Source organism: Hylobates moloch, unplaced genomic scaffold (assembly GCF_009828535.3).
Source record: "Hylobates moloch isolate HMO894 unplaced genomic scaffold, HMol_V3 SCAFFOLD_8, whole genome shotgun sequence".
NCBI classification, from domain to species: Eukaryota; Metazoa; Chordata; class Mammalia; order Primates; family Hylobatidae; genus Hylobates; species Hylobates moloch.
This window is the reverse complement of record NW_026652283.1, coordinates 91842684-91869956: the sequence shown is the minus strand read 5'-3', so window position 1 is coordinate 91869956 and position 27273 is coordinate 91842684. Positions and strand designations below refer to the sequence as shown.

Genomic DNA, 27273 nt, shown 5'->3' with positions numbered 1-27273 from the left:
TGCTTAGTCATATCCAAAATGTCAGTCTCTGTCCTTTCCACCTTGCCTTTGCAGTCAGAACCTCCACTCAAGGCCAGAGGATGCCCCAATGTCATGTGCACTCTATCTACCCCACTGGCATCCCAGGCAGTGTGATCAGGCTCAGTGTCCTGCTTCTGCCACCTCCACAACTGCTGGCACAGACCTTTTCATAGTTGCAGCAGACCCTGGGGCATGTGGAGGGAGGACCCGTCTTGGACTCCCCATTGCACTCAGCAGATGTGGCTACCATCCAGTATCACTGACTCAGACACACACACCCAGCCCTTGCCCAGGGTGCAAGTCTGCCTTCAGGAAGGATGGCTGCACCTAGGCTGGCTGTCTCAGCTCCTGGACTCAGAATCACTCTTACCTCCTCAACCCCAACTTCCTGCAGGAGCTAGTTCACCTGTTTTTTATGTCAGGGACCTTGGGGCCTGATTCAGAGTCATCCCAATCTTACAACATATTATTTATTCCCCCTTTCATGTCTTTGAATAAAATTGATGCACCCAGAAGGTATAACATGTATATCTTGCAGCTTCAAGTACAAGAGGTCCTAGGCTTCAACTTAAAAACTTTCTGGGGGAAGGCATAAGAAAGCTCTTCTTGTGTGAGCGTGTTAAGCAGCAGAAGGGGTCCCAAAACGTGTTTAGCGTTTACCCTTCCCTAAAGACATTTGCTTAGAGTTTGGGGTACGCTGAGGCTGCCTAAAAGAAGATAGGGAAGAAGCTAGAACTGCCCTTCCATTTCCTGCAAAGCTTCATCTCCTGCCCCACTCCCCCACTCATAACTCTCCTTTAGATACACTCCGCTATGGCAGACAACTTCTGATACATTCAACTCCAGGTACTCATTTTTTGGTGAATGTTCCATTGCATCTGAATGATATTGAAGTGAACCTCTCTTACCTGCATGTGTGTGCACCCATACACACACGCGCTCACACACGCATGCACACGCACACACACGTGCTCACATGCACACACACGCACACGCACAGACGCATACACACACACACACACATACACACACACACATGCACACAAGGTCAACACCTTAAAATCCCACTGCATTTAAACCATGAGTGGGTGGGACCTTGAGGAAATCACCAAAGAAGATGTTTCAGGAGTCTTCATCTGATGGCCCACATCTGGGAAGCCCTGGAGAGACGTGGATTTGACAATTTACGAAAGCTAAGGTGGAGAGGGCCCTGAAAAAGGAGCTGGCCAGCCGGCCGCTGATGTGAGACTGAGGTCATGGGTGCTTGGGTCATGACTCACCTCTCCAGCCCTTCACAGGGCACCTGAAGCACCTGGGGGTTTGAGGGCTTGAACTCTTAGACAAAGGAAGGCTCTAAAATGGCCCACTGAAACATGCAGACACCTTGAGAAAAGTGTTTTGAGTTTTTCTTTTACTCCAAATAAAAATAGCTATTTTAAAAGTGTGGAATAAATGGTATAATAATAATGGCACTAAACTGCTAACATGTACCAGTTGCTTCCCTCATGCTGCGATGCGCAGAGTGGCTCATTACATTTAATCCTCACAACAAACCTTTGGGTATGATTCCCTGTAGCAAATGGGGAAACAGAGGCTTAGAGAGCTTAAATAACTTCTCAGGGCCACATATCTGATGCTGTGGACTGAATGCATGTATCCTCCAAAATTCTTATGTTGAAGCCCTAACCCACAATTTGCCTGTATTTGGAATATGAAAGTAATCGAGGTCATAAGGGTGGGGTTCTAATCTGATAGAATTACTGTCCTCTGTCTTGCTCTCGCTCTCCCCTACCTCCCCCTCTCTGCAAGCACAAAGAGGTCATGTGAGTCCATAGCAAGAAGGTGACCATCTGCAACCCAAAGGAAGAGCCCTCACCAGACACCAACTCTGCTGCACTTGATCTTGGACTTTCAGTCTCCAGAACTGTGAGAAAATAAATTTATGTTATTTAAGCCACCCAGTCTGTGGTATTTTTTTATGGCAGCCCTAGTAGACTAATATATCTGACAAGCCACTACATTGGGATTACGAGCACCACAGCCCTCACTGTTACTCATCACCCTAAACTGCCTCCAACAAATATCATCATTTTAATATTTTATGTTTTGATAAGCAATAGGCTAGCTTTAATATTTCAATTGAAGTGAGAAGTGTTTTTACAACTTGGCATTATGTTGTACAGCTCTATTCTAACACTGATGGTTGTTGCTTAAAGCCGTTTCACTAAATTTAGATCTCTGGAAAAAAATTTGTTTGAGCATGGAAACAGGTTGGAAATATTGCACCCAATAATAACAGTTTAACTTTTGGCTAATGAAATACTTCAGTGGGAAAGTATTTGCTCAAATCTCTGCCTGCTATTATAGTTGAAGGCTTGGCGATAGTATTTGCCCTTCCTCTGAACTTTCTGGATTTCAAAACCATGTGGAAGTATAGCTTGACTTATGTATGAAAAACAGGGCAAGGCAACTTTTGAAGAGTTGCCATTAAGAGGTGCATTTAGCTGTGTCAATCATTTAGAGAATGATTATCTGGTATGTGAATGATCCAAACCGTTTTTATTTTTTTCTCCCTCCTTTGAAAATACTGTGAGGAGCCATCTGGCTATTGACCACTTCTTCCCTCCACATGATGGCTGGTCTACCTACCTCAGTTGGCAAAGTCCCCTCAACAGAGGCCAGGGCCAGAGGGCAGGGCTTGTTAATAGATGGGAATGAGGGCTGCCCTTGGCTTCTCTTTCTCTGTTATGTGAAGGTCGAGTTGTCTCCTCATTTGGAGATCAGATAGCTGTGTGTGCACAGCTCTTGATCCACTTCCCTATTTCGAACTTTGATTAGTGACTTTGGCTTTACAGAGGTAGCATCTTCTACATCCACTGTCTCTCTGTAGACAATTGAAGCAGTACGAAAGGAGCGATAGATAGATAATAGATAGATAGACAGGGAAGAACGGCCCATAATCTCAACCATAATCATTATTAACATTTAAGGTAACCTTCCAAATCTCTTTCTTTGTGCATATATATACAGATGCATAGAAATTTACATATGCCAGATTATAGTAGGCATGTCCTTAAGGAACTTGAGTTGTTACCCTTCATATGCTGCAGGGATTGTTCCTTGTCAGTGTATAAAGTTGCATGCCAACCTTTTGTAACAGGCTGTGTAAGGTGCTGATTCAACCAAATAGTGGATAGTATAGGCTGGATTGTGCGTTGTTAAGAACCAAGTGGCTAAGTTCTTTAGGGCTAATTCCAAAGAAAACCTGACGGTTGGCATTAGATGCCATGTGCCCCAAGAGTGAGAGAGGATGAACTGACTTTATGGGCCTTGCTTTTTTGGAGGGATTAGAACTACAGAGATCACTTTTGGGGGGAGTGCAGTGTTCATGGGCTGGTTATGTAATGAACGGTATATTGTCTTGTAATATATGGGATGTGATGCTGTCTTCTCCTCTAAACTGAAAAAACATGATTGCAGAAACACATTTGGCCCTAAGAGTTTTGGACAAGGATTGTGAACCCATCATATGGTCAGTCCTCATTTCACATGGTTCTATGGTAACTGAGATAAAATCTCAGCCTGCATCTTCCCAACTGGATCACGGTGAGGTTTACATAAGATAAAGTGATCTATAACATGCTTAGTGCAGTGTGAGACACATAGTGAGTGAGCCTTCCTTGCTGCTAGCAGTCCTGTCACCTTACAGCAGCATCTGCTCTGCTCGAGCGCCTGTACCCATCAGGTCTCTGCAAACTGGGCTCTCATAATCACTGGGGAGTGTCTAAACCTCCATTTAGGGTCCTCCTAGGGTACACTCACACAGATCCCAGAAATGCAAGCAGTCCCTTGGGGGAGACAAGGAAGATGTTAGAGAGTTATGGTTGGGAAGCTTTGTCAGGGAGAAATTAGCATTTCCCATCGGAGACCATGGGAAGGGCACTCCAGAAAAAAGAGCACAGGAAAAAGTATGGTTCAAGACAGGGTCCGGAAATACTCACCTGGTGGAACTATGTGTATTTCCTGCTATAGTAATATAGCATAGTATTTGTAATGAAAAATCGTATTCTAAACCTAAAGATTACTAAGCCAATTGGCTTGTATTAAGAGCCTTAGATATCTACCTAGCTTTTGACCTAGTAGTTAAGCATTTAGGAAATAATGAGAGGCAGATAAAAATCTACAAATGTATAAGCAAAAAGAAAAAAAAGATATTAGAGAAAGGAAGGATTAAAAAGACCAATTAATCTTAAGAGTTTTTCCTTTTTCTTTTCTTTCTAGAGATAAGGTCTCACTCTGTCATCCAGGCTAGAGCATAGTGGTGGAATCATAGCTCACTGCAGCCTCCATCTCCTGGGCTCAAGTGATCCTCCCATCTCAGCCTCCCAAGAAGTTAGGACTACAGGTGCATACCACCATGTCCGGTCATTTTTCTCCCCCTAGAGATGAGGTCTCACTATGTTGTCTCAAACTCTGGCCTCAAGCAATCTTCCCATCTTGGCTTTCCAAAGGTTGGGATTACAGGCATGAGCAACTGTGTCCGGCCTCCAAGACTTTTTTGGGGCTTCTGAAAAACCAATGTTGTTTTCACCCCAACATTTAATCATTCCAATATTCCTCTCTGCAGTGGGGCAAGAGGGAGCAGAGCAGTATAACCATCACTTCTTTTGCATTGTTACAGTAGCTGTAACAATTTAACAAAGTATGTATGTAACTGTTTAACTGTTTAACAATGTAACTGTTTAACAAAGTAACTGCAGAGAGCAATTTTGCACAGATTATAGAAAAGGCCAATGATAGGTGAGCTGATAGAGCATGCTGTTCAGTTTGCAGCCACTAAGCCTAATGGAAAACCTTCAGACTCCTTCTTGAAGTGAGAGCATAAAGGAATGGAGGGCATTTGGTTGCCATTTCTGTTGGGAAATTGGACAAGAGGTTCAGTTTTTCAAAAGTCTCCATTCCATAAAGCAAATCTACATTTTGCATGGCCGGGTTTGAAATAGTATGCCTCTCCCCTCCAGCTAGTGACCCTGGAGACACACCCTTCAGGTCAAGTCTCTGTAAAACAGCTTATTCTGGCAACTAGGAAATTGAGCTCACTCTTGAGGTCAGATTATACAAATAACTAATACATGTTTAGAGTTTTATAGTTAGGAAATGCTGTCCTGAGAAGCTCATCAATAGGTTTATTAGTTATTGGTATCCTTGTTTTATTGATTTACTAAAATTACACAGCTGTTCAGGCCTGGGAGTTAAATTCTCTTCACCAGATGCCAAATCCTACGTTTGTCTTATACATCATGGCGCCACAGGTTAAGGAATATAGTGCAGGGTTCTGAATCTCTCTCCTGTAGGACAGTGCTTCCCAAGCCTGGCTACTCGACAAATCTCCCAAGAGGTGTTGGAAATGCAGATTCTTGGGCTTTGCACCTAGATTCTGACCCAGAGTGTTATTAGTAAATCTGTATTTTTAAATAGTTGCCTGGGGGTCTAATATACAGTCAGGATTGACAGCTACTGTTTAGTAAAATCAAAGACCAATGCTATAATTTTTAATTGATATCATTTTTAGGGTTTGGTTTCTAAAGATGGAAATCAGTGTGTTTTAGATCAGTGGTTTCCTGTCTTCTAAAACCTACCTTACCTTTAAAGAATCTGTTGAAATCTATGGATCTTTCCCAAAGAAACACACAAACACACACATACACACTTTTATATACAATTCTAGAGGGCTATATTAGTTTCCTGCTTCTGCTATAACAAATGGTCACACGCATAGTGGCTTAAAACAACAACATTTATTATCTTACAGTTCTGGATCTCAGAAGTGGGACAGGGGTCTCACTGGATTAAACTCAAGGTATTGCCTTTCTGGAGGCTCTAGGAGATAATCCATTTTATTGTCTCTTCCATCTTCTAGAAGCTGCCTGTATTACTTGGCTCATGCGTCCCTTCTTTTATCTCCAAAGCCAACAATGTGGCATCTCTCTAACCCCACTTCCACTTCACATCTCTTTCTCTTGCTACAGCCAAGGAAAGGTTCTCTGCTTTTAAGGATTCCCATAATTAGACTGTGCCCAGCCAGATAATCCTGGAAAATCTTTCCATCTCAAGACCGTTAACCTTAATCACATATGCAGTCCTTTTTTGCCATATAAGGTGACATATTCACAGGTTCCAGGGATTAGGAGGGGGAATATTAGTCTACCAACCACAGGGGATCTTAGGACCTCTGAAGCAACATGGAAAATGAGTGAACTCTAGGTTAGGAGCATCTGTTCTAGATTCCATTCATTCTAGATGTTAAATCAACAAGAAATTCTGCTTGCCTGCAAATAACAGAATCCTTAAAAGCGGTGGCTCTTACAAATTAGGTGTTTACTTTTTTTTAGGTAGTAAGAAGTCCCCAGGAAGGTAGCCCATGTCAGGTGCAGCAGTTGTAGCATGTGACAGCTGAAGTCTCTGCAAGTCTCCTGGCCTTTCCTTTGAGGTGACCCTCAAGACAGCTGCTGCATCTCCAGCCATGACCTCTGTGCTTCATGCAAGAGGGGCAAGGGCACAGGACAAAAGCCATAAGTCAGCTGAGTTGGCTCTCCTTTAAGAAACCTCCTGAGAAGCCTACCACCCAAATAACATGCTCATATCTCATTGGCCAGACACTGCACATGGCCACTCTGTCTGCAAAAGAGACTGGGAAACATAGTTTTATTTATTTTTAAAGCTAGGCTTATTAACACTCCACTAACTCTGGGCTTTGTTAGTAAGGAAAATAGGAAGTATAAATATTGGGAAGACACTAGTGCTCTCTACCACAGATGAAAACTTCAGCCAGGCACAGTGGCTCATGGCTGTAATCCCTGCACTTTGGGAGGCCAAAGCAGGTGGATCACTTGAGCTCAGGAGTTTGACACCAGCCTGGACAACATGGCAAAACTTCGTTTCTACCAAAAATATAAAAATTAGCCGGGCATGGTGGTACATGCCTGTGGTCCCAGTTACTTGGAAGGCTGAGGTGGGAGGATTGCTGGAGCCTGTGAGGTCGAGGCTGCAGTGAACTGTGATTGCACCACTGCACTCCAACCTGGGGAACAGGAGCGAGACACTGTCTCAAAAACAACAACAACAAAACCAAAAAAAGAAAAACAAAAGAAAACCTTGTGTTTCGTGTCCTACAATGAGAATTGATCATTTTTCACTCTCACACAACCAAAACACAAAGAAAGTTAGAAGTCTCCTTCAAAATCTCCCCCGTAGTGCCTCGTCCTCTTACTAAGTTTGCTTTTCTTTAAGCAGTTCATTCTTTTTTTTTCGTTTTTCTTGAGATGGATTCTCACTCTGTCACCCAGGCTGGAGTGCAGTGGCACGATCTCGGCTCACTGTAACCTCTGCCTCACAGGTTCAAGCAGTTCTCCTGCCTCAACCTCCCAAGTAGCTGGGATAACAGGCGTGTGCCGTCTCGCCCGGCTAATTTTCGTATTTTTAATAGAGATGGGGTTTCACCATGTTGACCATGGTTGGCCAGGCTGGTATCGAACTCCTGACCTGAGGTGATCTGCCCGCCTTGGCCTCCCAAAGTGCTGGGATTAAAGGCTTGAGCCACTGTGCCTGGCTGTTCTTTTTCTTTCTTTTCTTTTTTTTTCAGATGGAGTCTCGCTCAGTCACCCAGGTTGGAATGCAGTGGTGCACTGTCGGCTCACTGCAAGCTCGACCCCTCAGGTTCAAGCGATTCTCCTGCCTCAGCCTCCCAAGTAGCTGGAATTACAGGCATGTGCTACCATGCTTGGCTAATTTTTTGTATTTTTAGTAGAAACAAGGTTTCACTGTGTTGGCCAGGCTGGTCTTGAACTCCTGACCTCAAGTAATCCACCCACCTTGGCCTCCCCAAAGTTCTGTGATTACAGGATTGAGCCACTGCGCCCAGCCAGTTCATTCTTTCAACAACGTTTAAGCATCTACCTAAGCCTGGCACTGAGCTGGGCCTTGGGGGCTACAAAGATATCTAAGACTTTTTTCTCCTTAGAGAGCTGTACCATCTATGGGGAGGGACAGAGAGCCCCCAAAATGATTAACATGTTCTAAGTGTTGAGATAGAGACATGTGAACACTCTTTGGCAGCCCAGAAAAGAAAGGGGCAGAGGAAATGGCACAGAAAGGGTGAGGCAAGAACCGGCCTGGAAGTCTAGGATGGATAGGATTTTGCCAGTTGAAGAGGGGTAGGCACATTTCAGGAAGAAGGAAAAGCGTTGGAGAAGGCACAGATGTGTGTGAAAACCCCTGCTGGACACGTTCAGGGGACAGCTAGAAATTGTGTGTGGATACATTGTAGGGTTTGTGGGAAGTGAGTCAGGAAAGGGGCATAAAATGGGGCTGGAAACAGAGATGGAGCCTCCATTTGAAGTTATGCTAAGGAGATCTGGTCCATCCTATAGGCAGGAGTAGGTGGTGGGGGGTAACAGGAAGTTTTTAACCATTATCCAAACTCTGTTGTAGAATTAAAAAGTGGAAAGAAGAGAACACAGGCAGGGAAACCACAATAGTGTGGTCAGACTTCAACATGATAGCAGTCAATTCAGTAGGAATCTTGAATTTGAGTAGTCAAGTTCATAGAGACAGAAAGTAGAAAGGTGGTTGCCAGAGGCTGGGGGTGGATGGGGGTAGGGTTAGGGGGAAAGAGGAGTTATTGTTTAGGGTATAAAGTTTGTTTTCCAAGATGAAGAGTTCTGGAGATGGACGGTGGTGACGGTTGCATAACATGCATATACTTAATCCCCCGAACTGCACAGTTAAAAATGGTTAAGATGGTAAACTTTCTGTTATGCATATTTACAATTACACACACACACACACACACACACACACACACACACACACACACACACCCTTGAGCGCACGCAAACCCTGCTGGACTCCAACCCTCAGAGCTTCTGATTTAGCAGGGCTGAGTGGGACCTGAGGATTTGCATTTTCTGACAAGTTCCCAGATGACGTTGATGCTGCTGGTCCGGAGACCACACTTCAAGAATCACTGGTGTACGAGACCAAGTGACTAGAATATGGAGGGGTGCTCTGCTCGCTTCCACGTGGCTACTATTGTTATGAACAACAACAGCTGGCGTTTACTGAGCACTGCTCCTACAGCTTATCTCACAACTGGGTGAAGGAGCAGAGGACGCACAGGGCTAGAATCTGGAGTCTAAACTCATCCTTCACCCGGGTTGCTCTGGATCTTACTGGTGGTGTGACAGGGAGGCAAAGAGAGACAAAGGCAGGGAGACAGGCCCAGCAGGACCGGCAGAGCCTGTAGTGACGGAGGGGAGCAGCCTTATCTCCGGGAACCCGAGCGCCGCGTGCGCGGCGGGGAGGGGGCAGCTCGGGGCGCCCCGGCGGGTCCCAGGGGCTGACTCCCGCCCGGGAAGTGCGCGCAGGGCTCGCGGCCCGTAGGGGGCGCTGCCGCGCCAGCCAGCCGCCGCCGCCCGGGCCGCCCACCTCGCGGGCGCGCCCCTCCGCAGTCCAGCGCCGCCCGGCCCGGGACCCGCTCGCGCAGACTTCTCAGGCGGACTGAGGACGCCGACCGCTCGGGGCCGCCCCTGTGCTCGCCTTCAGCGCCCGCTCAGCCCGCCGTCCGCGCCCCGGTGCCGGGCCCGACGCCCGCATTCTGCCCGTGTCCAGGCGCAGAGCTCCCGCCCCGGGGAGCTTCCTGGCCGTCGGCGGACCCCGCGGCCCGCGCGCTCGGCGCCCTGCTCGCCGGGTAGAGGGGAAGGCGGCGGCCGGCTGGGGATGGGCGGCCCGGCTGCGCCGAGGGGCGCCAGGAGGCTCCGCGCGCTGCTGCTGGCGCTGGTGGTCGCGGGGATACCCGCGGGCGCCTACAACCTCGACCCGCAGCGCCCCGTGCACTTCCAGGGCCCCGCTGACTCGTTCTTCGGCTACGCAGTTCTGGAGCATTTCCACGACAACACGCGCTGGTGAGTGCCCGCCCAGCTCCGCGACCCTGGCCCGCGCGGCCACCGCCCCGGCCCCCAGGCCAGCGCCGCCGCCGCCTTTCCGGTCTCTTCCACGCCGCCGTCCCGAGGGGGCGATTTAAATGTCTCCGTTGCGCGCGGCTTGGCCGCCGGGGGACGGCGGGAGAAGGGAGGACGCCGTCCGGGGCCCGCTAAGGTTGGGGTCGGCGCCTGGAGGCGGGCGGGGGCGTCAGGGCGCCTCCCCGAGGTCCCAGCCCGGAGCGTGCGGGGAGAGCCTCTAGAGTTGTCTCCTCCGCCGCCCAGCCAGACTCGGCTTCACTCTCTGGATCGAAAAGTAACTTGGCTCCTCTGCCTTCGGGCGGCCGCCGCTGGCCCGGCGATCCTCCTGAACCTCGCAGGGCCTGGAGGAGTCGGGGCACTGGAGCTGCACCCCCTCCCCGGTTTTGGGGAACCCCTGAGGAAGGAGTATATCCTCTCCAGCGCCGCTGCGCGGGGTGGGGCTCCCCAGGGGCAGGGCTCCCCAGGGGCAGGGTGTCGGATCCATTGGGGTGCACTGGAGCCCAGAGCTTCCCCCGCCCCCACAAGACCCTGGGTGGAAGTGGAGCGGAGAAGCTCCTGGGATATAGGGAAGAGGAAGGTGAGGGAGCACCTCCCAGTGACACCGCCGGTGGGGCAGGTACGTATCTCTTGGGGCAGCCTGAGTCTCATCTCATATGGGCCATTCGACCCGGAGACCTTCACCAGAAGCCTTAAGAGAGAGACGTGTTTCTGGAGTGGCCAAGGGGTCCAGTTGTCCCCTGAGTCCGGAGGGGTGGGCCTAAGAAGGGGGCGGCTCTCCCCCATTAAGCACCATAAGCTGAGTGGTACAGAGCTTGTGCCCAACCCCAGCAGAGAAGCACTAAGCGGGGGTTGGTGCCTTCCTTGGCCACATCCTCTGGACCAGAGGGAATAAACAGCCACACAGTGGTCACTTCTTGATAGGAGAGAGAGTTAGGCTGCGGGAAGTTTCGTGCCTCAATGGGGGCCCAGGTGACAGCCAGGCCGGGGTTGATTTTATTGTGTAGTCACCAGCCCGAGCGTCCTTAGGGGTGGCAGGCAGGGAGGTCGAGGTCACTGATGCCGGTGCTCTCAGCATGTAGTTATATGCAGGAGAGTCACTGCTCTGTATTGGACAGAGGCTGATGGAAAACGGTGGTTTGTGGATCGCAGTACTCAAGCATTCCTGGAAAAGGGGACTCCGAGACCAGCCCACTAAGAATCATGCTGTTCAGGAAATCAGCCTTCAAGAGAACCAGTTTTCAAAGCTCTCACATAGCTCTCGCCCCGCTCCATATCCCCCTCTCTCACTTACTCCAGTTGCTGGGTATAAGACCGGGTGTCTGTTCTTAGGCTTGTCAAATTCCCTTTTTAAAGCAGAGCAGGCTGAACATTTTTCTATGTCCTGCAGACTCAGGGTCTGAGGTTGAAGAACACATCCCAGATCCCCACACTAGGCACCACGCACGCGGGAAGCACTGTCAAAAATGGGAGGGCTGCTGTGGACAGGGGGCTGCTGAGAAAGGGCGGGCAGCTGAGCAGGCAGCCAAGCCAGCCGGAGCATTGTGTGTGATCTGCAGGCTGAGGCTGGCTCAACTGCCTTTGAGCTCTTTGACAGCTAGAGGGAGAGAGGCCAGGCCACTGTCACTGTGGATTTGCGTGGGCCACAGGTCAAAGCCACCCTGCCTGGGAAAGGAATGGGTAGAGATGAGAGCAGATCTGACAGAGAAAAGGTTTTCAGCCTACTTTGATTTAAAAAGGGGATGAAGAAAAGCTGTGTGACATGAGTAGATTTGGCCAGTGTAGGAAAAGACAGTCTGGCCTTCAACTTGGTACCCAGGGTAAATGGTAGGGAGTGGGTGTGGAGCAGTAATGCTGTGCATATCCTTGTTGCCAGTCGAGATGTGGGACTGGTATTTCAGGGGTCCATGGGAACCCATGTATCTGGGCTGCTGGGCTCAAAAGTGCCCTCTCTTGTTCTGATACAAGCTGGCTGCTCTTTGTATTGGAGTGCTTGTCCCTGTAGCTGTTCAGCCACCAACTTTACTGAAATCTTTTTAAAAGAATGCTTCTCTTTCCTCCCTCACCCACCATATTGACTTAATTTTTTCTTAGATTGTGTTCTCCCCTTGATTTCTGTTCTCATGCCGTTGTTTTCAGGTATTTTCCTCCTCATCCTTTTTTCTCTTTCCCTTTTTCCCAGTGTTCTTGGTCTTAGACCTTGAATGTATTTTTTGCTGTATGTATGCTCGAATGTATTTTTTACCCAGACTTAGTAAACTATGGCCTTTGAAGCAAGTGACTTCCAACATCTTCTTTCTCCTTTTTCCTTCCTCTAGAGGCTAGACTTACTATGCAAGGCTGCTGAAACTTAAGCCAAAGGATTCTTGCTTGCATAGGCCCCTATTAATGCCCTGTCCCCAATTTTATAATTTTATGTTAATTTTCTTAACGTTAGTCACCCTAAATTTATAAGATCAGGTCCTGTGAATTCTGGATCTGTCTTAAGTCTGTACCTTAACTTCAACTCTGGGCTTGGTTGATTGACTTGGTAATTGATTATTGGTCGCTTACTATTAAGCAGTACCTGAGCCCTGGATCTTCTAGTCCTGCTTGAGGGACGTGTCGGTCATTTTCAATTATTTGTGATTGCAAACAGCAGCAGGGGTAAACAACCTTTAACAAAACCCTTGAGGACAATCTTAATTATTTCCTTTGAATAAATTCCTGGGCTTAGAATTGCTGGGTCAGGGAGGATGGAAGGTTCAAGGCATTCTTTATGTATTACCAAAGTGCCAGTGAAGTGTGTGTACTTTAGAAAAATACATTAATTTATTCAGACACTGGAAGCTTGGAGTAGTTTTGCAAAGGGCTGCTGTAGTGCAATGAAAGAGTAAAGAACCTACATGGGGGTGACTTAAAAGGATCACAAATACTCGTCAAAATGAGTGAGGAAGGTAAAATATAGACATGAAAGGGAAAAGTAGTATAGCAAAAGTTTGAAAGGAAAAGAAGACATGTTAATTAAGCCTTGTATCTTATGTCTCTCTTCTCGAAGAAATTATTCTTTGTTACTTAATTCAATATTTTGCAGTCTAAGATGTTTGCTTCATGCTAATTAACCACCTGTTTTACAGGTGACAAGATGTGTTGTCTCTAAGGAAAGGGAGGGAGAAGAATGTGCTGGAAGTGGTAGGGGGAGAGCCCAGACCCCAAAGTCAGCATGGACTCTGCAGACAGCAGAGCGGAGCGTTCCCATGTTGAGGGACCCGCGGGTGTACATCTCAAAGCATGTGAATGTGCTCTGTTGGTGGAACTAGCACTTCTCTAATCCCATAACTGAGCATTTCTCTCAATTATTTTGTAGACCAAAATTATTACTAATCGGAGGATCCTAGATCCCTGTGTAAGTGTGGGGGTGATCTTGCTTTTCCCAGCCCTGGTGACTGAACCCAGCTCTGTAGCCATATCACACTGAGCACAGAGCCCCAGACCCAGCTTCTCTCAGAGTACTTGCTTGAGTGGTCCCGCTGTCGCTGTGCTCTGGGCAGTTAGAACTGTCCTCATGGCTAGATGGACCAGGATATTCTGGACAATGTTCCAGACGACGTTTGTATCAGTTGCGATACAAACATGCAAGGGACTCAATTTTCTTTTTTTCTAATAACACCCAGAGTGTCTGCCTGCCCAGAGTCAGCTTCCTCTCCTATAGCTCCCACTCCCTGAGTCTTCTGGCATCCTTTGAACAACAACAGTAAGTGCCAGGGAACATGGACAAAGCCGATTTCTGTCCCCTTCCTTTAGACATGGACCAGTTCCTCAGCTGCAGGGCTGACAACTGTAACACCCTGTGATATAAATAAATGCGGCCTGGCTGGCGTGCAGCCTCCAGAGCGGACGTCTTTCACACCCCGCCCCGTCCCCTCCTCCTTCTCTGCCCCAGACGCCCTGGAGTCCAAAGTGGTTGGGTGCACTGGCTTCCTTTCTGGAGACGTGCTTCCTGCTCCCTCTCCTGGGACACATCAAGACGGCTGTGCTTAGGCACAGAGCGAGTGCTCGGAAATGGAAGATGTGCTGGGCGTTTTGCTTTGTTAAGGTTGTTAGAGTGTTCAGTGAGCAATAGGAGGCAATTCCAAGCCAAGGAGAACATATCCTTGATTTGCATGAAGGTTGAGAATTAAAAGAACAAGCTAGACAGTTCTGGTGAGCTGTCTGATGTAGTCACCACTAGCCAGATGTATTGCTATGTAAATTAACTAAAAACAAAACTGAAAATGCAGCTTCTCAGTTGCACTTGCCACATTTCAAGTACTCAGTAGCCACATGGGGCTAGTAGCTACTGCATTGGACACAACACAGAGAGAACATTTTCATCATCACGGAAAGTTCTACTGGGCAGTGTGGGTTTAGAGCAATGATGTAAGTCTTAAAGGGCTAGACAAGGATCAAAAGGAGAGGTAAGAAAAAGAAAAAGAAAAAAATCAACCCATAGCATATGTGAGTACTAAAACTGAAACAGGTGCTTACATCTAAGTAAAAATTATTGCCTGCTGAAGAGGCTAAATTGTCTTTCTACTCGTAAAACACTGCAGGGCCTGATCTATATTTAGGGCTGGGGGTTCAAGAATGAAAACTTTTTGCTCACAATCTGACAGGTGAGAAAATTTTGGGGTTCTAGTTGTGTGTCTCAAATGAAATTTAAGATATAGGCTCTGATGGGGGAGAGGCTTGTCCTCAGGCAGGCATGGGTTGTTCAGAGGGGCAGAAGAGAAACTCCTGTGAAGGGAAAACATTTAGAAGGGGAGCCCTGGGATCGTAGGACCTGCTGCCCCTGGCCCTGCAGGTCTTGCTGAGGAAACACCCAGAAGTGATGGTGGGAGCCCTGCCTTCTCATAACAGTGGTGAGCATCTTTGCAGAGTTGCTCTGTCCTGTGCCAGACTCTAGGGGAAGGTGTAGGTCCGCTTCCTCGTTTGAATTTTTCTAGGGAAATGGCATTTTCAGACCTTGTTCCTGGTCCTCACTCACCCTACAGAGCCTGCTTTCTCAAGCTCTCAAGAAAGGACAACACATATATGAGGCCTGAGTTCCAAGGGGATCCAAAAAGCATCTTCTCAGGGTTTCTGGGAAATTTCTCTGAAGATCTGGAGAAGCTGGCAAGGGTGCTGTTTTCTGAGCTAGTGCTGAATGCTGGCTGGGGGCAGAGGCAGCTGTCTTGCCCAGTGGAGAACCTCCCAGGGCAAGAAGACAGTCTTGTCTCAACCAGTCATTAACGGCCCTGAGTGTGAGAGTGTGAAGGGCCGGGCCCCAGCCAGCTCTGATTCCCTGGTGACATGCTGCTGTTCAGGAAGTGGTCTCCTGATAACTTCTATTGTGATTTGTTCAGGGAAAATGTTGTTTTTACATTTATTAAAAGCAGCCATGGTGTTCTCTGAAATTCCTTGCTTTCAAGGGGTTGCATGTAATTTTAACAACCAAAATGAATTTCGTCAGATAGTATCTACAAGAAGTCAGATGCTTTCACAGGCATAACATTCTTTAGTTGAGTCTTTGTAACATCCTGGTGAGTGGTTTCCAGTTTGCTATTTGGGGAACTGAGGCTTACAGAGTTACACGCCTTGTTCAAGGCCCACCCCAGCCTGAGAGATCAATGCACATTCACTGGGGGCTTGTGTCAGTTTGCATCCTTTAGGAAGCAGATGCTAGGACAGAGATAGGAGTGTGAGAGAATTGTTGGGGGCGGGTATTGCATGTGAAAGAGAAATGGGGAAGTTGGATGGGGCAGAGAGAGCCTCTGACTCTATGCAGATCTGATTAAAGTCTCAGTCAACTCAACAGGGATCACTGGGCAGAAATGGCTGTCCTCTGCCAGGGTCAGACATTGGCTGGAGTTGTCTGGGAGGAGCACAGCCCCAGCTGGAATCCTGCAGCAGATCCCAAGAAAGCTGCAGCTGGAGGCTGTCAGCTGACGTTCCCCCTTGCAGCTGAACAGCATGAAGTGACCCACACCTCTGTGGCTGCTCTGGAGCCTGCCACGCGTGAATCACTGTGTTGGGAGGGTGTGAGATGTGCACCTTGGCCTGCAGTGTGGCTGGGGGTCATCTGTCTTTGCTCATACCTCTGTAATCGGTGTGTGGAGTGTTAGGACTGACAGTGGGGCCATTGGAACTGGCCCAGAAACAGAATCCCAAGCAATCGTGCCATCAGCTGACTCACAAGGTGCCACTTTCTGATGTCAGAGAAGTCACAGGTGATGGATTTCAGAAGAAAGGAGCTCTGCTTTACACTGAGCCATCGAGTTCTCTGAACTGCAAATCCTTTTAGCCAAGTGGATTTGGCGATCAACCAAAGCAGAATAAAATGTTTTATCCCGACCTTCTTTTTTGCCAGAGGGAGTCCTAGGAAGCCAATGTAAGTCCAAGATTGGGAAAAATCTACAGTCTTTGAAACCACAGGCTCACTTGGTCCACCAATGTCTGTTCTGAGCAAAAAGGACTTCTGTGTTGAGTTTAAATTAGCAACAGTAGCAACAATAACACCAACAGCAGCAACAGTGTATCTGAATATTTAGTAGATGTCCAGTGCTATCTACATTGGTACTCATATCAGCTCATTTAATGTTCCCAACAGTTCTTTCAGCTGGTAGCCATTTGGGCTGCCATAACAAACTGTTACAGGTTGGGTTGCTTATAAATGACAGAATTTATTTCTCACAGATCTAGAGCCTTGGAAGTCCAAGATCAGGGCCCCAGCAGAGTTGCTGTCTGGTAAGCGCCTGTTTCGTGGTGCATAGATAGTGGTGTTCTCACTCTAAGCTCACACAGTGAAAGGGGTGAGGGAGCTCTCTGGGGCCTCATTTATAAGGGCACTAACTCATTCATAGGTTATATCCTCATGACCTAATCACCTCCCAAAGTCCCCATCTCCAAATAACATTACCTTGGGGTGAAGATTTCAACATACACATTTTGAGGGAACACAAGCATTCAGTCTATAGCAGCTGGCTGTGATTTTATCCCCATTCATGGAGGGGAAGCTGAGGCACAGAGGCATTATTGCCCAAGTTACATGGCTAATGAGTTGTCGAGCACAGCCCTGTGCCTTTGCCCACCCAGGCTGACTGCCTCTCAGGAAGTCAAGAATCTGAGTTTGGGGGCTTCAGGGCTCTCAAACATCTGTCTTGCGAAGTTCTGTTCTGCCTGCTTTCCTGGAAAAGTTATTGAATTGCAATAGCAGTAGCTTCTCTGCGGCACCTTTTGGGGATGCTTATTCATGACCCACTGGCTACTCTTGGGGGAATGCTAGTGTTCTGTTTTCTGGAGATGTTTGATCACTGAGTGAACAGGGATCCATTGATTCTGCCTGGGACATTTGAAGGGCCTCCTCTCACACTAAGTCTGTCTAGCATTAAGACAGAAGTGTCCTAGGAAAGATGGAGTACTCTGCAATATTCCATGTATCCCCCTAACCTCCTGGGGCGGCTTTGTTACTATCCCCCCATCCACTCTGAGTTCTACTGGCTCCCACCACTTATTTAGGAAGCTCTGAATTGGGGAAGGTAGCCATGGTGGCCAGTGTTTCAGAATCACTCCTGGGTTTGCAACTTTATTAAAGAAACCCATACAGAGTCAAACTTTCTGCACCAGTGACCAATAATATGTGAGAGGATGATTTGTATCCTCAAATATTTGAACACTTAATAAAAGGCATGAGTGGGTACAAAAAATTAGAATGAGTAAGAATGAGTAAGAACTAGTATTTGATAGCACAACAAGATGACTATAGTCAACAATAATTTGGTTGTACATTTAAAAATAACTAAAAGAGTGTAATTGGATCACTTGTAACATAAAGGATAAACACTTCAGGTGATGGATACCCCATTTACCCTGCTGTGGTTATTACGTATTACATGCCTGTAACAAAATATCTCATGTACCTCATAAATATGTACCTACTGTGTGCCCAAATCTTTTTTTTTTTTTTTGTGAGATGGAATATTGCTCTGTCACCCAGCCTGGAGTGCACTGGTGCGATCTCGGCTCACTGCAAGCTCCGCCTTCTGGGTGCACGCCATTCTCCTGCCTCAGCCTCCCGAGTAGCTGGGACTACAGGTGCCCACCACCACACCTGGCTAATTTTTTCTATTTGTAGTAGATACTGGGTTTCACCGTGTTGGCCAGAATAGTCTCGATCTCCTGACCTTGTGATCCACCCGCTTTAGCCTCCCAAAGTGCTGGGATTACAGGTGTGAGCCACCGCACCCGGACTATGTGCCCAAATTAAAAAATAAAAATAAAAAATCATGGAACAAATTTCCTCCATCTTAGCTGATCTCTTGGTGTGTTAAGGCCACCTGGGAGATGACCTTTCCTACCCCTTCCTATCTAGTGTCCAAGTGCTGTGATGTATGCAGACCCCAGAGTAAACTTGGTATTGTGCAGTACACACCAGTAGGCAGCATTGCAGAGGGTCTTGGCACCTCTTTTGCACCAGGATGGGTCCTAGAGGGTGGATGTTCCAGATTCAGCTGAGTGGTGTTCTTCCTGTCTCTACCTTCATTGAATCCCCAGTTCCACAGCAACAACCAGATCCACGATTTTTGTGCCATAAAAAGGGGCACTGCTGAGATGCACAAGTGCCTGGTGGCCAAGAGAGTGGGCTGCAGCATTAGCCCTGCCCCAGCCTGCCTTACTCAGCCCTCTGCTTAGGAGCTGTGTGATCTTGGCCAATTACTTCAGCTGTTTGAACCTCAGTTTCCTTTTCTGTAAAGAGTAATAAGGGTACATCCCTCATTAGGTTGGTGGGGGCATTAAATGAGATGATGTCTGCAAAGCCCAGAGCACAACACGGCACACAGTAAGCCCTTGATAGATGCTGGTAGTTATTTCTCTTGTTACTTGATCTGATTTATGAAACTAATGGTCTTTTTCATCCTGACTTGAGATGCTGAGTTTTCTTTCAGTATTTTTGTTGATTCATTCATTTATTCATCAGACTTTGAGTGTTGACACTCAACACTGAAATGAATGAGATATTCTAACATAGACACACTCTTCATTATGTGTGGCCTCTAACATTTTCGTTATGCTCTACATAAATCTGCATTTTTGTGCATTCATTTACACCCTGTCTGCTTCCAAAAAGGATCTGAGATGGCTACTTTAAATGGAGATCTTTGGGATTGTAAATCCTAGAATTTTGCCTGCCTGTTTCTTCTCTGTGCTCTTGGAAAGCCAAGGAGCAGATGGGAGGCCACCCTTGTTATGGCCTCCCAATAAGGAGGCTCCAGATAAGTCTGGGAGGTAGATCTACAGTTCCAAGGTGGGATACTTTTTAAAAAAGTAAATGTAAATGTATTGCCGTATTTCTCTCGAAAAAAAATTATCACAAGAAACCAACAAGAAGATATCAAGGCTTTTTCTTAGATCTGCCAGAAGTCTGTAATTTGCTCTACCCGTTGGATTTTAGTGTTCACTTGATGCTTTCAGATGTGGAAGGAAAACCTCAGTCCTTTTGCCTTGCCTCCTTCTCCAGCTGCCTCCCCTCAGTGTGTCTGCCAAGACCTGAGCCCCAGGCCAGGGCAGTAGTCTCTGACCCTTCACTCCCTGACACACAAGCTGGGGACCAATGTCACTCCAAGGTTGGACCCTGCCCCTGTGCCTCTGCTTTTCCCAGTTGAGCATGGACTCCACCAATTTCATTCTCTGACTTAGCATTATGTGGTATGGATTGCACTGCTCTCCCTCCATTTATTTACTCTAACCTAGGCTCTCCAGGATAAAAATTATTATTGCCAACCTTTTATGAATACTTCCTGTATGCCAGAACCACTGTGTTCATAGTTCCCTTTATGCAGAGCGGGCTACCACTGCTGAAGCACAGAGAAGCCAAGTCACTTGTCCAGGGTTACCCAGCAAGTAAGTAAATTACAGAGTTGTGCTTTGAACCAAGGTGGGACTGATTTAATGCTAAACTGACTGTTCTTGGGGTTAAGCCATGCTGCCCTCCCTATCTCCACCTCCATCAAGGCCCTGTCCAAGGTATCAGGTTTCTAAGGAAAAAGGAGAAGGGCCCTGAAAGGAAAAGGGCTTCTTTGGAGAGCGTTTGTGTCTGCTCTTGGCCTTGCAGATAAAATGCCATAATCTACTCTTGCAAGTCAGGCCATCCTGGGGTGCATGGTCCCTGAAACACTTTCATCTGCCTTTTCCTTTTGTGCCTCATCACTGCCCTGGGAGAGGGGGATCATGCATTTGTTATTATCCTTGTTTTACAGAAAAGGAAAGGAAGGGTCAGAGTGGCCAGGGGACTTGTCTAAAGTCACATAGCTGTAGCTGGCACACTCCTGGGTGTGACTTTGGATACACTCTTCAGGGCTTATTCTACCACTCCACCATGACTGTCCCATCTGTGGGCCCTCAGTAAAAGTCTGTGGTCCTGGTTGGTGATGAGATTCCTTTGAGGGAGGGAAAGGAGACCAGGTAGCTAGAGGAGCCATAGCAATAGTTGTCAGCTGCATAGTTGAATAATTGGTTTGGACTTAGCAGGAATTAGTGGGCGATGGAGTTACCACGGTCCAGATTCCGTCAGAAGTGGCATGCCTTAGCTCGATGATGTATCTGTTTTCTATCACCACAATATTGCTGCATCCCTAACAAACCGCCCAGAAACTTAGTGGCTTAAATCAACCACCACCTGTAGCTTATTCTGTGGTTGGCAACTTAGGTTGGGTTCAGCTGGGTGGTTCTTCTGTCCTCTGCAGGACTCACTCATGCATCTGTGGTCAACTTCTGGGTTAGCTGGTTGGCTGGCTGGCAAAGGATGGCTTCAGCTGGGAGGGCTTATTTGTGCTCCATGTGTATTTCATCCTCTCGCAGGCTAGCCTGGGCTTGTACACATGGTGGTTGAGTAGGGTACCAACAGAACAATCAGAAGCTTGCATGATTTCTTGAAGCCTAAGCTCAGAAGTCAAACCATGCCCCTTCTGCCACATTCTTTTGGCCAATGTAAGTCACAGGTCCAGCCTACATCAAGAGGAGGCAGAAACACATTTCATCTCTTGACAAGAGAAGCTGCAAAGTCACACTGAAAAGAGCAGGGATACAGGAAGGATGGGGAATTGTGGCCACTTTGTAATATATTACTGGTGGTGAAAGCATCCTGGCCATCCCTGAATTAACTGTGACAGTCTGAATAAATTCCTGCCCAGTGCACCAGAAAAGGGAACAAGGTTCTATTAACCTAAATAGCAAACACAGAGAGAGGCTCTCTAAAAGAAAATGTTTACTCAGGAATAGGGCATTGCAGTGGCAATACATGTGTCACAGTAATCTGTGTGCATGTTCAGGGAGGTAAAGGAAAAAAAGGATTTTAAAGGAAAAATGAAGATTACTTAATTGTTTTGAGATAATTATCCTTGGATACAAGGATCAGTAACAAGGGTGGCACCAGTTTCAGGTTGGACAGAGAGTTGCTAGGTAGATTTCCTCGCAGAAGGTTTGTGTGTGTGTGTGTGTGTAAGGTTGTGATGGCCTTTGTGCAAGATTGTGATTTTGCAGATTTTTTTGTGCTAGTTCTTGTTATCAGTTGTTTATGCATGAAAACCTTTCCTTCATGGCCTCCCACAGCTGTATTTGTCAGGGTTTTTTTTTGTTTGTTTGTTTGTTTTAACACAAGTGACTCCATTTTGATTCTGACAACTTTTGCAATTCTGAAGATCTATGAGCTCTTGGGTGCTGCCAGGAGTTGGAACTGGGATGGGTTGGGTGTCAAGGTGTTTGGCCTACTACTGCCCAGCAGACTAACATTTCTTTGAACACCTACTTTGTAGCAGGCACTATGATGGGTGCTTTATAAACATTCTTTTGCTTAAACCTTACAAGAAACCTTCTTAGGTACACTTTTATCCCTCTTGTTTTACAGAAGAGGAAGACTGAGGCTTGGAGTGGTTAAGATACTTGTCTAAGAGACACAGCTTGTCAGCAGTAGAGGCAGGACTTAAACCCTGTGTTACTGCCTGTGCTTCTTACATTGTATCACCATGGATAACTTTCCCATAAAGCTTAGAAGCCAGGTAGAACTACTGGCTTAAAACCCTAGAAAGCAGTCAGTATCCACTGCTTAAACATCAGGAGCCTCAGTTTCCTCAAATATAAGAAGAGCTTATGAGGCCTTTCAGGTCCCAAGACTCCATTGGGCAAGCATTGGTCCCTAGTGAGTCCCCTCCCTCTGGAAATGTGGGTTTGATGTGGTCAGAGGTGGCTATCCTGGCACCAGCTCTTCCTTTACTCAAGCCTGGACTGCTTTCTGCCCAGTAAGGGATGTGGACAATTCCTGGGGTTACTCCGTGGTGGACACACAGTGAAGAATTTGACTCATGTAACCAAAACGTGGGTCCCTGGGGAAGCTTTGGCTTTGGGATCAAATGCCTGAAAGCAAACCTAATGGGCTTAAAGTTTTTAATCCCCAGTTGCTGTCCTCGATCTGGCTATAATTTTGCCTGTGGAATCGCTGCTGTGGTGTTTGTGGGGAGGGAGGGAATCTTTGAGACACTGTTAGTTCTCAGTCCTGCCCAGGGAGGCAGCTGCAGCTCAGTCCTTCTCTGTCACCCGCTCTCCAGAGAATTTACCTGCAGGTTACCCTCAAAACGTGAGAGAGGTTCAGAGAGAGGCGGGCGGCTGGAATGGAGCCTTCACAGACAGCTTGACCACACACAGGGAGCTCAGGAAGCAGCTTTGTTGGAAAAATGCACGGCACTTAAACTGCCATACCAGGAGGGGGTTTGGAGAGGCTGGAAAGAGCATGCCATTGGACACAGACACTCTGGGTTCAAATCCCAGCTCTGCCACTTACTGGTGGTGTGACCCAACATCTCCGAATGGAAAACACACGAGAGGCTGCCTGACAGGATGGCCATGAGCAAGAAGGCGCACTCGTGAGCATAACCAGTGTTGGTGGATGAACCGATGCACCCACACTTCCAAAGCACTGCTTATTAAGAGAGGCCAACCTCTGATTAACACCATGACAGCAGTGTCAATGCTTTGGAAAAGCAAGGTGATTGAAGTTCACCTTTTGAGTCACCTGAGCCTGATGGGGAGGAGAAAGTCTTCTTTTCTCTTCCAAACCCCAGCATGCCCTTTGACATGACGGAGCTTTCACATCAGAGTTCTCACTTCAGAGCTGCGCTCAAAGGCTCACTGGGGCTTTCTCAGGTGGGGATTACATATGTGAGCAGCTGGCACCAGAGTGGGCACTGGGTACCTGTTGGTTCCCTTTTCCTCCTTTCAGGCTGATGTGGGGTGGGTAGAATAGGGCATGGGTGATGTATTTGACTACTGGGGTGCATGCTACAGCTTGGCATCTTAACATGAATAACCATCTTAACCTCCTCTGGCCACCTGCTTCCCTATCTGTAAAATGGGGATAATATTAGTACCTCCCGTAGGGTTGCTGTGAAGACTAAATTTGATCCTGCCTATAATGAGCCTCACCCAGCACCTGCACACTGTGTGCCTGCTACATGCTGGTTGCCCTAATTAGAAATTTAGAGTCCTGCATTGATGAGAGGACCTAAAAGGCTTGTGAGGCCGGGCACAGTGGCTCAGGCTTGTAATCCCAACACTTTGGGAGGCTGAGGCAGGTGGATCACCTGAGGTCAGAAGTTCAAGACCAGCCTTACCAATATGGTGAAACCCCATCTCTACTAAAAATATAAAAATTAGCTGGGCGTGGTGGCGTGTGCCTGTAGTACCCAGCTACTAGGGAGGCTGAGACAAGAGAATTGCTTGAACCTGGGAGGTGGAGGTTGCAGTGAGGGGAGATCGCCCCATTGCACTCCAGCCTGGGTAACAGAGCAAGACACCGTCTCAAAAAAAAAAAAAAAAAAGGCCTTTGAGTTTGTGGCATCTTTAACCAGGGATGGGATAGGAGGAGAGCCTTGCTTCCCAAGCACAACTTCGTCTACTGGCTCCAAATGAACATAATTATTTGTAATCAGTTTAGGTAGTTACGTAGTACTTCTTAAACTATAATCACCTGGAGAGCTTGTTAAAATGCACTCTAATTTAATGGGCTGGGGCCTAAGATTCTGCATTTCCGACAAGTGCCAGGTGTTCCCCATGCTGCTGGTCTGAGGACCACACTTGAAGTAGCAAGCAAAGCAGAGAAGTAGCTTGATGCTTTGTTGATGGCAGCCTGTTGGTGGGGACACTCAGGCCCTTTTATGTGGTAACTATAGCGGAAAGGAACATTGTCTTGTCGGGAGTACCAGGAGAGTTGGGGCGATGTTTGAAGTGGCTAGGATGTCTTTTTATAACTCAGCAGATGGCATCTTTTCAGTGGCTTGTTCTGAACTCTGGGCCATGGTAATTTCTTTATCCCTTGGGATCAGCCTGGTAAACAGCCAGCTGAATTAACTTCAGAAAAGACTCACTCATGGGCTGGCCTGCGGTAGTCTTGCTGGACGGTGGCCTAGGTACAGAGCAGTGCCGGGCTGCGGAGGAAGCCAGGATGTTCTGTAAACACATAGATACAAGCACATTCCCATGTGCCGCCCCGTGAGTGTCATGCATGTGTGTGTGCATGCCCCCTTATCTCTAGCCTCATTTTCCATCACACAGGATTTGGGAAAAACCTTTCATCTGACCAGCTGATCAGAAGTTTTGAACTGAAAGGTTGTTATCAGGGTTTGAATCAGCCATTGTTGTTAGAACCATTGAGTACCGTGGGCTTGGAAGGAAATAATAATTCAGCAGGTTCCTTTCCACTTTAGATTTTGGTGTAAACTTTGTCCCTCTCAGTCTTGGCTCTAGGCTGGAGGAAGCAGTGCCTGGGAATTAAGCTCTCCAGGGTCCCCTCTTGCTTAGATAACCTATGAATCTGTGTCTGTGAATTTGGAGCCATGGCATTATCTGAAATTTCCAGGGTTCCAATGCCAGTTTGGGAGACACAGTGGAGGAAGAACCTGTTGTTTCTTGCAGCCATTTCCCTTCCCTTGGATGTGATGAATTCTCACTCTTGTGAATTTTTTGTGATTTTTGTAAAATAAATTACAAGTGGCAATTAGTCACTGTGCTGATGTAAATCTGGAGTCGGTGGGAATTTTTGGATGCTGCTCTGTGGCCCTGGGGTTTTTGAGTGGAAGAGGTATTTTATGCTCCCCAGGTCTTAGAACCTGACCTGTGGAAAGGCTGAGGATGTTTCAGCAGTTTAGACAGGGCAAACTGCTAATTCTTCTCACCTGTGAAAACATCTGGTCTTAAAGAGCGCAATCCTTGACTTACCCCAGTGGCTCTAAAGCTCAGCCCCCAGAGCAAGGGGGAAAATTGATCCCTTAATGTGGCTTTCTTCTCACTGGAGTTCTGTTTTGTACGTCATTGTGCATTTGAGTTAGAGCAGACAAGGGCTAGCCAAACTGCTCTTGTGTGGGTGAGGGAGGTGATGTGGTCTGTTTGGGAAAGTGCTTGCTTCGATTTCCAAAGGGCTGTGCGTTCCAGCCCTGCTTCTGCTTGGGAATTCTGCAGTTGTGCCCAGCTAACACCTGGGGAGGAGCATCCCAGGGCATTATTGAGAAGCCACAGGGCAGCCTGGGTACCTGCACCATTGGGAGTCTTGCTTCTCTCACTCCCCAGCAGGGCATCTTCCTCATGGAATCAGATACAGACCCTCCAAGACTGACCTGGAAGGAGACACTCCAGTGAGGGGTGGGTCTCCCTGGCTCTTTGTACCCTCCAATTCTTCAGGTTCTAGGTGTCGAGGTCAGGGCAGTGGGAATTAAGATGGGACCCACACACATTCCCATGAACCTTAACACCATGTCTCTGAGCCAGGTTAGTGACGATGTCCTTTGTGGTATCTGCCAGCCTTTTGCTGGAGACCCCTTTGAAGGCCTCAGACTTCTGTTGTATGATGTGGAGGCCTTGTTTGTCTGCCCCTTTGCCTAGCTGGAGTGTTGCAGGAGGAGCAGTAGCATTCCAAGACCAGGGTGCGGTGAATGACTGAGATCCCAAGATGAAGATGGCTTTCAGGGCAGAGGGAGGGGAGCCTGGGTCAGCTTTCTACATCCCCAGGAAAGCTGTCCAGGGTCATCCTAACTTCTGCTAAACACCTTTTCCATATAATATGTAATGCACTCTGTTCCAAGGCATGTGGGAGATGATCTATTTCACGATACAGAAGAAACCCTCGCGAGGTGAATTCCCTCTCTTTTCTAGGCTGCTGGAGATAAGGAACAATGCCTGTTCTCACTAAGGAGTGGCTTGGCGTTTTCTACTCTTTGAACATCAGTGTGGATTTTGTTTAAAGTCTCATTGTCCAAGACCTTTTCCAAATGGTTTGTAGCTCAGCACAAACCGTGCCTGATTAGTGTTGTTTAGTATTCTTTACTATAGATCTTCTTTTGACTGCTTTCCAGAAACAATGCATAAAACTGTAGGTCAGCATTATTTTCGTAACATCTGGAGGGGAGCTTACTGCCATTTCCCCTGTGTTCTGCACTCACACAGGCCCAAACCTGCCTCTTCTGTCTTCTGGGTGGGTCTTGCCCCTTTCCTGTAGCCGGGGATGCTCCTGCTGGGGATGGCCCACCCTCGGCAGCTTTTCAGTTCAAGATGGAGGATGCAGAGGTTCATTCTTGCTCCGGTTTGCATGCAAACTATTCTATTTCTGTTTTGCAGTGGGAGAGAGGATACCGTTTATAATTCCGCACTGCTGCTATTTTTTTTCCTATTTGCCCCTAAATGTCCATGCTGTGTGTGTGGTGGGTGGCAGGAGGAGGAGGGGGAGACAGAAGAGAAATAGCGTTTCTAAATTTTCTATTTGTTACTGAAATGTAACACATCCAGGAAAGTGTCCATATCATATACAGTTATCACAAATTTGTGTAATGTCACTGAGGTTGAATGACAACATTATCAGCACCCCCAGCAATTCCCCTCCCTAATTACAACCCTGCTTTCTCCTCTCCAGAGGTAACCATTATCCTGCCTTCTAACACTATAGTTAAATTTCACCTGCTTTTGAACTTTAGATAAATGGAATCAGACTGTGAGTATGCTGTTGTATCTGGCATCTTTTGTTCAGTATTGTATTTGTGCAATTCATCTCTGTGGTTGCAGTTGAATGCTGTTCATTTGTTTTCATTGCTGCATAGAACTCTTTTTTTGTTTTGTTTTTGAGACAGAGTCTCACTCTGTTGCCCAGACTGGAGTAAAGTGGCATGATCTCAGCTCACTGCAACCTCTGCCTCTTTGGTTCAAG

At 47.3% G+C, this 27273-nt stretch overlaps 1 protein-coding gene across 1 annotated transcript in view; it reads left to right on the top strand.

Moving 5' to 3' along the window:
* The first annotated feature begins 9563 nt into the window (after positions 1-9563).
* Positions 9564-27273, top strand: part of ITGA9 (integrin subunit alpha 9) — a 378558-nt gene continuing 360848 nt past the window's right edge. The window contains exon 1 of the mRNA XM_032162085.2: positions 9564-9983. Coding sequence (XP_032017976.1) covers positions 9799-9983 — 185 coding nt within the window. The 5' untranslated portion in view covers positions 9564-9798. The remainder of the gene's footprint in view (positions 9984-27273) is intronic.